At 45.9% G+C, this 13635-nt stretch overlaps 1 protein-coding gene across 1 annotated transcript in view; it reads left to right on the top strand.

Annotated features, from left to right (window-relative positions):
• Positions 1–9323, top strand: part of LOC127619870 (nucleoporin SEH1-like) — a 31092-nt gene extending 21769 nt beyond the window's left edge. The window contains exon 9 of the mRNA XM_052092888.1: positions 9155–9323. Within this exon, the coding sequence (XP_051948848.1) occupies positions 9155–9323 (169 nt within the window). The remainder of the gene's footprint in view (positions 1–9154) is intronic.
• The last annotated feature ends 4312 nt before the right edge of the window (positions 9324–13635 follow it).

Here is a 13635-nt window from a genome sequence, read left to right on the forward strand (position 1 = left end):
TGTTAAAAAACAGCACCATCACTATTTGAAAAAGTAATTTTTGATCAAATCTAAACAGGCCCAATTTCCAGCAGCCATCACTCCAACGTTGGCTGTGTCTCGTTTCAAAGGCTGCACTCTAGCTAGAACACATCCTTTGAAGGATGCAGTATACCAAGCATCCTCCTTTAAACAAGCCTTGTTTAAACGAAACGGCCTTCGTAGGACAAACGGAATGTAACATGGTTGCTATGACAACACGCCACTCTTTAGCAAACACGAGCACTTCGATTGAGAAGGGAACAAAGTCCCTTTAGAAAGGAATGAATGAGGTACATTTTAGGAGAGTTTTAATGATGAAAAGAAAATAGATTTTACAGGTGTACTTTCAGTCTAATACTTTATTTTAATTATCTATTAATATAATTATAGATATTATGAGGTTCTTCAATTTGGGAATTAATATTACTTGCATGTGAACATGATATTTACGGGCAAATTAGCATAATTGTTTTAGACATTTCCGAATTGTGAGTTGTGAGTGCACACGAAGGATACACCTCATGCATCCTCCGAATTCCTGTGAAAGAAGGTCGCATTCGAAGTTTCCTTCTCACTTTTATGAAACGAGACAGTCTCGATGACTTATGCGGCCGACCAGAGTATGTGAGCGGAGTGGAGCGAGGAGCGGGTCATTGTTCTCTTACGAGAGGTTCTCTCGTATTGCGTAAGCTAGCTTACGCTACGGGAAAGATTCATCTTTTCTGAGATATTGAAGCCAAAAAAATTATCCTTAATTTTGTATCATTTGTCAACGCAGTGCTCATTGGTTGCTCTGCGGCAACTGCTGCAGCCTATAGACGAACTTGGGTGAACTCGCGTCCAATGAGAGGCGTCCGCGTGCTTACTGCATCAAAGCCCGCCAAAATGGGCGTGGCTAGAGTGCATATAAGCGTAGTTCATAGGCTGGAACCCTGATTTTCATCTCTTCAGCGAAGCTCTTCGCATCTCTGATCTGGAAGCCGCGTCGCCATTCGAGGGGCATCTAGCAAGCTTGGACAGCGCTCGACGAAGCCGGCCGTCTCCGCCACCTTCAGCCATCCTGCGAGCTACGCCATCCGGCGACGTATCCTTTTTTAGAGCAAGCTAGTTCTTAACGAACTTCACAAAAGAGTAACGAGCATCTTTTTTAAGATGCCTCGCACCACTTGCGCTTCATGCCGCGCCCCTCTCAGCGCCGGAGACCGCCACATCATCTGCGCTCTCTGCCTGGGACTGGGGCATGCAGAGCTCGCCCTCGCTGAAGGCGGATGCGACCTCTGCGAGGAGCTTCGATGTTGACCCTGCGGGCTCGACTCGGCGCTCAGAACCGAGCCGCCGGCCGCCTTCCGTTCCGCCGCGCAGGAAAAAGCGCCGCTCCCAAAGGCTGCCAGAACCAGTGATAGAAGGGACTGCCTCGCCGGAGCCTCTCCCTCGAGCATCGCTCTCACCCTCCCCGCCCCCCCGGGACATGCAGTTGCTGCCCAGCGGCCGCACTGCGGCCATCTCGGAGGACGAGGCAGAGGATAAGGGCTGTTCCATCATGGCTTCGGACAGCGAGGAGTGGTCAGGCTCCCACGCCTCCTCCTCGGGCCAGGAATCCAGCAGGACCCGCGCCGGAATCGAAGGGGAACTAACGCGCCTCCTCACACAGGCCGTCGACCGCCTCAGCTCGAGTGGTCATCGCCCCCTGAGCAGGCTCCCAACAGACTCGACGGCTGCTTTCTTCAGAGCCGTCGCCGCGCAACACCCGCGGCCCGGGCCGCTCCCTTCCTGCCGGAACTCCACACTGAGCTTGCAAATTCGTGGAACGCGCCTTTCTCGGCCAGGATCCGTTCCCACGTCTCCACCCCTCTCGCTTCGGTGGACGGCGCCACCGAGATGGGCTACTCCTCCATCCCCCCCGGTCGAGGATTCGGTAGCAGCACACCTTTGCCCGCCCTCCGCGAGATGGCGGTCTAAGCCAGTGCTCTCGTCTAAGGCCTGCAGAGCGACTTCTGCCTATGTTGGCCGCGCCTACTCCGCCGCCGGCCAAGCCGCATCTGCTCTGCACTCCATGGCCGTCTTACAGATCCTCCAAGCGGACCTTCTTCGGGAGTGGGATGAGAAAGGCAGGCACCCAGAGGCTGTTACAGATCTAAGAAGCGCGACGGACCTCGCCCTTCGCGCCACCAAAGCTGCAGCCCAAGCTCTAGGGAAGTGCATGGCCTCGCTGACTGTGACCGAGAGACACCTGTGGCTAACACTAGCCGACATGGGAGAAGCAGAGCACTCCACGTTCCTCAACGCACCGCTCTCTCCGACCGGTCTCTTCGGCTCCGTGGTGAGTGGCATTGTTGACCACTTTTCAGAAGTCCAGAAAGCCACCCAAGCCATGAACCTCTTCCTGCCGCGTCGCGCTAGCTCCTCTGCAGGCCGCCCACGTGACCAGCCTCCTGCACGAGCCTCTTCACAGCGCCCAGCTCAACAAAGTCAAACTTCTCAGCGTCGACAGGGCGGCCGCCCTCGATCAGGCTCAGACAGCCGCCGCAGACCGCCGCCCCGCGGGCCTCGGTCTAAGGTTGCGCTGAAACCTGAGCAACCGAAGTCCTCCTAGCCTTGTTGAAAAAACGACGGCTCAGTCCGCCGCGGCCGGACCACCGTCAAAGCTTCGCCCCTGTCAGTCCCCTCTCTCAGGCTACTACAGTGGTGGATTCAGCAGCCAACAAGCTGGTGATACTGCCCGCTTGCCTGCACTCAAACGCCGTTTTCACGGCGACCCAAGGAAATCTTGTAAAGAGCAAACATGCCTTATGTGTAGAAAATGTGCCCACAATCCAGTGTTCACCCCTACACACAAGCATTACACTTCCGTGTTCCTATCAGAGCCCACTCACATAAAGCGGACACAGCCCGCTCGAGTGTTAGAGTCAATAAATGCGCCCACGTAATCGTGCGCAGCGCCCCTTCTCTGGCCGCTCTGTCACACGACCAGCCTTATGTGTAGAAAATGTGCCCACAATCCAGTGTTCACCTCTACACACAAGCATTACACTTCCGTGTCCCGATCAGAGCCCACTCACATAAAGCGGACACAGCCTGCTCGAGTGTTAGAGTCAATATACGCGCTCACGAATACGCTGCGCGCTCCATTCTCTGCCCGCTCTGTCACACGGCCAGCAAACACTTCTCTGTATGTAAGTCCCGTGCCCGTGACTATGCTCGCAAGCATCACTTAACAGATGTGACTCTTTCCCCATTCACCTCAATCGGGAAGTCACTCACAGAACAGCCTGTCCCTGCTGTCTGCGAGCAGTCATGCATAAGCACAGTAAGCGCGCTCACACATTCTGTTCAGCGCGCTGTGTGCAGCAATCAGGGCGATTTGGCCATTCACCCTCTAGCGTTAAGCTATCCCAGGGATATCCAAATGGGTGTTAAGCACAATAAAACAGGGCTATTTGCTACAGTTCGATCGCCGCCCTCCCCGCTTCAGAGCGCGGCTCGAAACTATTGTGAACACGGAAGCAGCCTGCATGCTTCGCTCAGAAATAGCAAACCTTCTGTGCAAAAGGGCCATAGAGAAAGTGCCGCTTCGCTGAGCTGAGTCGGGGTTTTACAGCCGTTATTTTCTTGTTCCCAAGAAAGACGGCGGCCTCAGACCAATATTAGATCTCAAGGGTTTGAACAAGGTGCTTGCAAAAGACCGCTCAAAATGCTTACAATCAGGAAACTCCTCGCGCATACGCCGCCAGGGGACTGGTTTATCTCTCTCGATCTGAAAGATGCCTACTTTCAGATTCAGATAAATCCCCGTCACAGGCCATTCTTGAGATTCGCCGACGGCCAGGTTTATCAATACGCCGTCCTTCCGCTCGGCCTGTCTTTAGCACCTCGTACTTACACGAGTGCACGGATGCGGCGCCGCACCCCTGCGGAGTCAGGGCTTGCGAATTCTGAACTATTTGGACGACTGGCTGATTATGGCACAGTCACATACGGAGCTTCTGTCTCACAGAACAGTTCTCCTCAGCCATCTGAACAGTTTGGGTCTTGCAGTCAATTGGACCAAGAGCTCACTACAGCCCAGTCAGGCAATTTCCTTCCTCAGAATAGAACTAGACTCCGTGGCAATGACGGCTCGCTTATCTACACAGCGCGCACGCCGTGTTCAGCGACTAGCCGCGTCCTTTCAGATGAACAGCCTCACGCCTCTGAAAAAATTTCAGAGAGTGCTAGGTTACATGGCCTCAGCCGCAGCAGTACTTCAGCTGGGTTTACTGCGCATGCGCCCGCTTCAGCATTGGCTAAACACCCGCATGTCTCGCCGGGCTTGGGCCACAGGCCACCAGCCGATCAAGGTGACTTAGACCTGTATTTCAGCTCTGCAGCCCTGGACAGTGGCCGAATGGTATCAGCGGGGAGTGACGATGGGAGCTGTATCTCGCCGAAAAGTCATCTCGACAGACGCGTCCAACACGGGTTGGGGCGCGGTCTGCGAGGGCTCTCCGGTTTTTGGCCTATGGTCAGTTCAGGAAAAGCTCCTTCACATAAATTGTCTGGAAATGATAGCGGTCGAGTACGCGCCATGCGCTTTCTCCTGGTCATTCAGGGTCACCACGCCCTGGTCCGCTCGGACAACAGATCTGTGGTATCCTACCTAAACCGTCAGGGCGGTGTCAGATCCAGGAACCTCTTCCATCTGATCGAAACGCATACTGAGTTGGTCCCAGTGCCACCTGCGCTCGCTGAGGGCGATGCAAGTGCCAGGCCACCTGAACGACGGCCCAGACAGACTGTCCAGAGACAATATTCCTCCAGGGGAATGGTCCCTGCACGCTCAAACAGTCCAGAAGTTATGGCGCATATTCGGCAGAGCAGAGATAGACCTCTTTAGCGTCAGAAGAGAACTCTCACTGCCCAATATTTTTCTCGAAAGCGAGGACGCAGCTGGCCCAGGACTGGCCCAACCGCCCGCTTACGCCTTCCCTCCCGTCTCGCTATTGCCACAGGTAATGCAGAGGATCAGGGAAACGCGTCACTCGGTGCTCCTCATAGCCCCGCGTTGGGAGAATCAGACATGGTTCCCGGAGCTTACGCAGCTGTCACTGACAGCGCCGTGGCCCATCCCAGTGAGAGCAGATCTCGTCTCTCAATCTCTCGGCACGATCTGGCATCCCCACCCAGAGCGCTGGGCACTGCACGCGTGGGTGATCAACGACTACCCGTCGCTCTGCCAGAAGGGGTAATAAACACCATCATACATGCTAGAGCCCCTTCCACGAGAAGACTCTATGCGTCAAAATGGTCTGTGTTTTCAAAATGGTGCACCGACAGAGACCTGGACCCACGGACATGTGGGGTGTCGTCGCTGCTCGTGTTTTTACAAGAGCTGCTGGATAAGGGCAGATCCCCATCCACGCTCAAAGTGTATGTATGCTCAAAGTTCGCTGAACCCCTGCACGGCCAGTCATGGGGAAAAAACGAGCTGGTCATCCGCTTCCTTAGGGGAGCTAGAAGGATGAACCCCCCGCGCCCCCCATCGGTTCCTATCTGGGATCTTTCTATAGTTCTCGAAACTATGAAAGCCCCCCCCTTTCGAACCGCTTCAATCCGTGGATTTGAAATACCTTTCACTCAAAACCGTTTTTCTGACTGCCCTGTCATCAGTCAAACGTGTGGGAGACCTTCACGCGCTGTCTGTCAGCGCTGCGTGTCTTGAGTTCAGACCAAGTGACTCCAAGGTCATTTTAAAGCCTAGACACGGCTATGTTCCCAAGGTGATCGGTACTCCTTTCAGAGCACAGGTCATTTCCCTATCGGCGCTGCCAGCATCCGATAGCGAACGCGACGCCAATCTCCTTTGCCGAGTCAGAGCACTGAGATTGTATACTGCGCGCTCCGCCTCTTTCAGACGCTCTGAGCAGCTTTTCGTTTCGTTCGGAGGGCGCACCAAAGGTCTCGCCGCCTCGAAACAGACACTGTCTAGATAGTGGACGCTATTGCTGCCGCATACGCGTCAAAAGACCTGCCATGCCCGTTGGGCATTAGGGCTCACCCCACTAGAGGCATGGCCTCATCGTGGGCATGGTCCAGCGGGATTTCCATTCACGACATATGTGTGGCAGCGGGCTGGGCTTCCCCCTCCACCTTTGTCAGATTTTACAATCTGGAAGTGCCCGCCCTGCAGGCAAAACTACTAGCGGTTTAATACGCTACAGCTCCCCTGGTGAGCGGCACTGATGGGACTCATTCCACACAGACCGGCACCGCCGCTCTGTCGTTCCCTTCCCACTATGTGCTTATGTATTACACACACACTGGCCCGCACTCTTGCCGGCCAAATATTATTTCCCCACTCACAAGGGCTCCCCCGGGTCCCCCCACCCCCGGGGCTCATGCAGTGGATGCTTGGCGTGCACGGCGTTGACAATGGGTTCCCGTAGCGTAAGTTAGCTTACGCAATACAAGAGAACCTCTCGTAAGAGAACGAATCGGTTACCTAATGTAACCTCGGTTCTCTCTAGATGAGGGAACGAGTATTGCGTGAGCCGGCCGTGCTTCGCGCCACGGCGACTTTCGCTTCATTCAATGAAAACCAGGGTTCCAGCCTACGAACTACGCTTATATGCACTCTAGCCACGCCCATTTTGGCGGGCTTTGATGCGGTAAGCGCGCGGACGCCTCTCATTGGACGCGAGTTCGCCCAAGTCCGTCTATAGGCTGCAGCAGTTGCCGCAGAGCAACCAATGAGCTCGCTAGCTAGCCCGCTCAAGGTCTGCAGTTGCTGCACTGCGTTGACAAATGATACAAAATTAAGGATAATTTTTTGGCTTCAATATCTCAGAAAAGATTAATCTTTCCCGTAGCGTAAGCTAGCTTACGCAATACTCGTTCCCTCATCTAGAGAGAACCGAGGTTACGTTAGGTAACCGATTCGTTTTCTCTCGCTCCAAGAGTGCTCCACTAATGCTTCATCACGGGCAAAACACCTGTTAACGGACCTTAATGCAATAATTCACCACAAGTTAAACACTATTGGAATGAAGGAAAGATGGAATTTCTGATATAAAGAATGTGATAAAAAACTAAAATAATAAATTACTCATTTAAAAACTAGCAGAACTTGGTAATGTTGGACCTCCAGCACAGAGAGGTGCAAAGAAGTGCAATAATATAAAATAATAGGCAATAATTAAGAAATAATACATGGGTCTTACACTGTTATTTTATTAATGGTAATTTATTAATTTGATTTAATTTGATGATTTGTTTTTGTTCTGGTAATTTATAATTTAAATGTTTTGTTTTGTAATCTATATTTTTAATTTGATGTTTTTTTTTTTTTTTTTGCATCTATCAATTTATTTAATTGATCAAACCCAGAGAATGCTGCCGATATGTTTCATAAATAAGCAATAAAAATGATTTTGTTTAGTCTTGGGCTAATGTTAGTGTTCTAATAAAGCACATTGTAGATTTTCTTTTAGTATTGTGCATTGTATTTTTCATACACCTTCTGCATGGAAGGTTGTGATATTAAAAAGCATACTGATATAACTTTACAGTGGAGAGGTAGTGAGGTGCTATTTTTGCCATGGAGCGAACACGGAACGGGGTTTCTCTAATCCAGGAGCGCGGAGAGAGCGAGGAGCGGGAAATGGACAGCCCGGATTGGAGCTGGAGTGATTAAAGAATGCTTTGAGCGTGGAGGGGAAATTGTTGCTGCTCCACTCCACTCACATGCTCTGCGGCCGACAAATGCGACCTCCGGAGGACGCAGCCTTCCAAATGAGACAGCCCTTATCTTTGAGTAATCATGATAAATCAAACACTGCTGAAAGCTATATGGTTTCCTTAAATAAAGCTTAACATTGTCATTTGTTTTTGAGTTGCCACAGTATGCAGAAAACTGGAATGTCTTAAGGTCAATATTAGGTTATAAATTATACAATGCTTGAAATGGCCAAAAATCGGAAGATTTCATACAAAGGTGTACACTACAGTCTTCAAAGACAAAGGACAACTGCCTCTAACAAGGACAGAAAAAGATGTGGAAGGCCAGATTTACAACTAAACAAGAGGATAAGTACATCAGAGTCTCTAGTTTGAGAAATAGACGCCTCACATGTCCTCAGCTGACAGCTTCATTGAATTCTACCCGCTTTTAAAACAGTAAAGAGAAGACTCAGGGGTGCAGGCCTTATGGGAAGAATTGCAAAGAAAAAGCCTCTAGACTGTAAGGTGCATGAGAAGTGCCCGACGAGACAGTCACATCTATGGCAAGTGCTACAGGAAGTGTGGGGTGAAATGTCACCTGAGTGTCTGGACAAACTGACAGCTGAAATGTACAAGGATCTGCAAAACTGTCATTACTGCACATGGAAGATTTTTTGATGATAAATCTTTGAAGTAGTTTAAGAAGTTCTGAAAATGTTTTCAAATTGTAATAGTAATTTATCATGTTATTAATGTCCTGACTATACATTGTGATCAGTTGTATGCCACTTTGGGGAATAAAAGTACCAATTTCTTTCCATAAGAGCAAAATATGTACATTATTCCAAACTTTTGGCCTCCAGTGTATCTAAAGAAGTTTTTTAAATGTCACTTTGACACAGTATGATTTTAGCTTTTTTTAATGGAATATTCCAGCATCAAAACTTTGCCATGATGACATAACTCTTCAATCCCTGTAGTCTCGTAATCTACAATACATAACAGATGAATTAATGTAAGTGCATTTATTAAATAATAAGCTTCACATTTCTCCCTTTAAACTCTTAAACAATTGTCCCCATTCACTTCCATTGTAAGTGCCTCAATGTAACTTCCATTTTTGCTTTTTTTTAAAAGAAGGAACGAGTCAAAATTATTTTTTATGGTAATCAACACTATACCATAAATGCTGTCAATTAAGCTTAACTTGTATTGAACCCGGAATATTTCTTTAACTCTGAGAATAGTACCTTGTGTAATTCCCACTTTATTTAATTATTTTCATTCATGTTGTAAAAATGCACCAGTTTTTTCCCCTTGTTTATCCTCAATGTCAATTTTCACGTCTTGTTCTCTCTCTTGTTGTTGTGTGTTTTATGTTGTGGGTGTATCTCCTTTCTGTCGCTTGTTTGGCTTCGCACCCACTCTTATCCTACAGGTATTTCTTCCCTCACTTGGACCCCCCCAGAGCTGGATCTAGACTGGCCCACCTCCTGCCTCCCCCCTCGCTCATTGAGCAAATGTATGAGCCTGATCCGACCCATGCTCCTCAGCTCCATCATCGATACATAACCAGCTCAATCAATCAACCCACTGAACATGACTGAGAAATGTGCCACTAATGAATGCATTTCTTCATATTTCCTTCAGGATAACCATAATGTGATCAAATAAGTTTGCTGTTTTTTATTATTGGTGTTGCTTTATTTGTCTTCCAAGCATTAAAATCAGCCTTTTATGTCCATATTACATTTAACCCCATATTTATCCATCCATCTTCAACCGCTTATCCTTAGTCGGGTCGCGGGCAGCTGCCAGCTGCTCCAGCTGCAACCCCATATTTAAAAGAAGAAATAAAAAAATGGAACAAAATGAATCAAACTTTTTTGGACTACTGAGATTTTTTTGCACTGCATTTATATTTTTCCTTCCAAATTCTGTACAAATTCGTGTTCGGCATTTTGTGGTTCTTGTTCTCAGTGGGGCACGTGGTGAGTTCCACATGCTGAGGAGAATAGTGTGAAGCCTCTGCATGCACTAGGTCTCCGCGATAACACACTCAACAAGCCACATGATAAGATGCGCGGATTGACGCAGACGTGGAGGCAACTGAGATTCTTCCTCATTATGAGTCACTACGATACCATGAGGATTTAGAGCACACTGAAGAAAGAAAAAAAATTACATTTCACATCAACATAAGTATTCAGATCCTTTAACTCAGTACTTAGTTGAATTACCTTTGTCAGCGATTACAGCCTCAAGTCTTTTTGGGTATGATGCGACAAGCTTTGCACACCAGGATTTGGGGATTTTCTGCCATTCTTCTCTGCAGATCCTCTCAAGCTCTGTCAGATTGGATGTGCACCGTCAGTGGACTGGTCTCTCCAGAGATGTTCAAACGGGTTCAAGTCCGGGCTCTGACTGGGCAACTCAAGGACATTCACAGAGTTGTCCCTAAGCCACTCTTGCATTGTCTTGGCTGTGTGCTTAGGGCAATTTTCCTGTTAGAAGGTGAACTTTCGGAGGTCCTGAGTGCTCTAGACTAGGTTTTAATTAAGGAAATCTTTATATTTTTGCTGTGTTCAGCTTTTCCTCAACTGAAAAATACCCCCATAGCATGATGCTACCACCACCATGCTTCACCGTTGGGATGGTGTTGCGCAGGTGATGAGCGGTGCCTGGATTCCTCCAGACATGTTGCTTGGAATCTGTGCCTCAACACAATCCTGTCTCTGAGCTCTTCAGGCAGTTCCTTTGACCTCATGGATTGGTTTTTGCTCTGATATGCATTTTCAGCTGTGAGACCTTATATAGACAGGTGTGTGCCTTTCCAAATCATTTCCAATCAATTGAATTTGCCACTGGTGGACTCCAAGTGTAGAAACATCTCATGATCCAGAGAAATGGGATGCACCTGAGCTAAATTTCAAGTGTCATAGCAAAGGGTCTGAATTCTTATGTCAATTATTTTTCTTTTTTTAATACATTTGCAAAGTTTTGTCATTATGGGTTATGGAGTGTAGGCTGCAACAGAACAGAATGTGAAAAATGGAAGGGGTCTGAATACTTTCTAAATGCACTGTACATACATACATATATATATATATATATATATATATATATATATATATATATATATATATATATATATAGGGTTGGGAGGCTTACTTTTAAAATGTATTTCACTACAGATTACAGAATACTTGCTGTTAAATATAATTTGTATTCCGTTAGAGTTCTCAATGTCAGTAACGTAATCTGTATACTTTGGATTACTTCTTCAGCACAGGCAGATTTTACACTTGTTTTGACTATAAACAAGTTATTATCAAGTGAAAAACATCTGCCAGTACAGTAAAACTAAATACACTTACATTGAAAATACATTTTCTGGTATTCTGATCATATATATGTATATATATATATATGTATGATCGAACATGGATTTTCTTGATTAAAAAAAATTTAATAGTGGATGGTAAAATTTGCATGTAAAAGGGCTAAACAGCATTTTAGCTAACCATAAAACAAAATGTTCACATGAAAATTTATTCAAGGTTAACTATTTCTGCTGCTCCAAATTTACTTCAAAACACAAAGAGTGTACACAATCACATCTTTTCCGTCACTGATGTCCAAAAGTACTAACTATTACATGAAACATAAGACAATATAATGCAAAGTAATCTCTTCAGTAATCAACATATTTTTTTAATGTAACTGTATTCTAATTACTAATGATTTAAAGTGTAACTAGTGAAAAACAGTTACTAATATTTTGAATTTTATATACATAATCCCATTATATGTATTCCACTCACCGTACCTTGAAAGGTTACTCAACTCCCTGTGAAGTTTTCACAAGTTTATGTCAGATTTAAAATGTAGAATATTTTAAAATATGACTTTTCCACCCAACATTGTATATCATGACAAACAAAAAGAATGCCCTAATCTCTTATAATGAAAATAAAAACAATTTGAGAATAAGAAAATAATTCATACCCTTCGTTATTAGGTTAAGCTAGCTCTGGGGAAAGAGATCGTCTCATAAACACATCCAATGTATTGCTCTAGTCTCAACCAGTGTTGGAAATTAGTGGATCAGCTGCTTGCAATAACTTCATGAGCATAAATACATTTCCTCTCTATAACATCAAACTGTACGGTTGGATTTTCTTTTGAACAATCTAAAATGAAGGTAAAAGAGCATTCAAAACAAGTGAGGGAAGTAATTGTGGAGAAGTACAAATTTGGTGAAGGTTACAAGGCCATTTCAAATGCAATGAACATACCTCGGAGCTCAGTGCAGTCGATCATACAATTGGAAGAAATATTGAACTACAGCCACTCTGCCTCTGCGAACAGGAATGGCACATATAAGAGAGGCTATTGCAAAATCAACCATCACTCACATCAACCATGACTGCTACTGAAAATAATGTCCATGCTTCAACATTCTAAAAACTGTTGCACAAAAAGGGGCTGTACGGGAAAGTGGCTAAGAAAAAGTATTTTCGGAAAAAACAAACAAAAAAAAAACCACATGCTTGCTCGTAAAGACTTTGCAATACCTTACTTATATACTGCAAATGTTTATTTGCATTTAACTTCCAAGTTAGATACATGTTGCACGGCACCTGTGTATACATGCTGGGCGGAACTGTTCTACAATTGCATTATCTAGGCCTGTAAATGAAATTTAGCAAAAACCGGACGTAAAATTTTGGTCGGAAATTTTGGTCATGCGTTTACATGACATTTAAAAAAGACAAATTATTGCTTTAGTCCTTCTGAAGTCAGACTTTTAAACAGTGCATGTAAACACACTCAATGAAACATGCTGGTGGTAGCATCATGTTATGGTGGTGCTTTTCAGTAGCACTGAACAGGGACTGGCAATCTCTTGAAGATTGATGGGATAATGAATGATTCAAAATACACACAGATTTTGGATAAGAACCTACCTCTGCCAGAAAGTGTAAAATTGGGAGGAAATCAGTGTTTCAGCAGGACAATGAACCAAAGCACAAAGCCAGACCAACACCAGAAAAAAAAAACCATGTCCTTGAAGGCAATCTTAAAGGCTGTAATGGCTTCAAAATGTGGTTCAACCAAGTATAAATGTAGATAGATCTAAAATCGAATTTGTTATTTCCTTCTTTTGATTGTGGGGTGAAATATGACCCATGTTCTTGACAGGTTTCGAGATTCAGCTGAATCTTTGTACACAGATCCAAGATAACAAGAATGCTACCTTTGAAACAGATTTATGAATTTGCTCTTTTGATATTGTCACAATCATGAACAATTTAAGCTTCTGTATATCTCAGATTGTGATTTTCTGCCCTGGGATGGACAGCCAGTCCTGAGTGGATCAAAATGTTTGAGTCACAATTATATCTCTGGCACTATTTAAGTCCTCTTCTCTTGTATGTCTGTGGCAGATGTAACTTAGCTTGTCAGGGTTTTGGCCTTCGGGCTATAAAGATTGATTTAATCAAGAGAAAATACAGTATTGTGGCCTAATTACACACCTGCTAACCCCGTGACCATGTCTGCATTGCTTTGGCAAGGATTAGTTCATATAAAGCTACACAGTAATGGCCGACAGGCTTGTTAAATCCCTGCCACGGGGCCAGTCTCTTTGCTTAATAAGCCTTTTGGGAGGGTGAATGAGATTACCCTCCTCTACCACATTAGCACCTCCCATTCCACTATCTCCACCCCTTCATCCCTCCAGACAGATACACTTGGAGGATCCATCCATCCATCCATCCATCCATCCATCCTTCCATCCATCCATCCATCCATCCATCTATCTATCTATCTATCTATCTATCTATGATGACGCGTGTCTGCGTGGTACTCCTGTACTGCAGATGTCGCTGCAGTGTGATTTAAATGAGTCATAGA

Source organism: Xyrauchen texanus, chromosome 26 (assembly GCF_025860055.1).
Source record: "Xyrauchen texanus isolate HMW12.3.18 chromosome 26, RBS_HiC_50CHRs, whole genome shotgun sequence".
Classification (NCBI taxonomy): Eukaryota; Metazoa; Chordata; class Actinopteri; order Cypriniformes; family Catostomidae; genus Xyrauchen; species Xyrauchen texanus.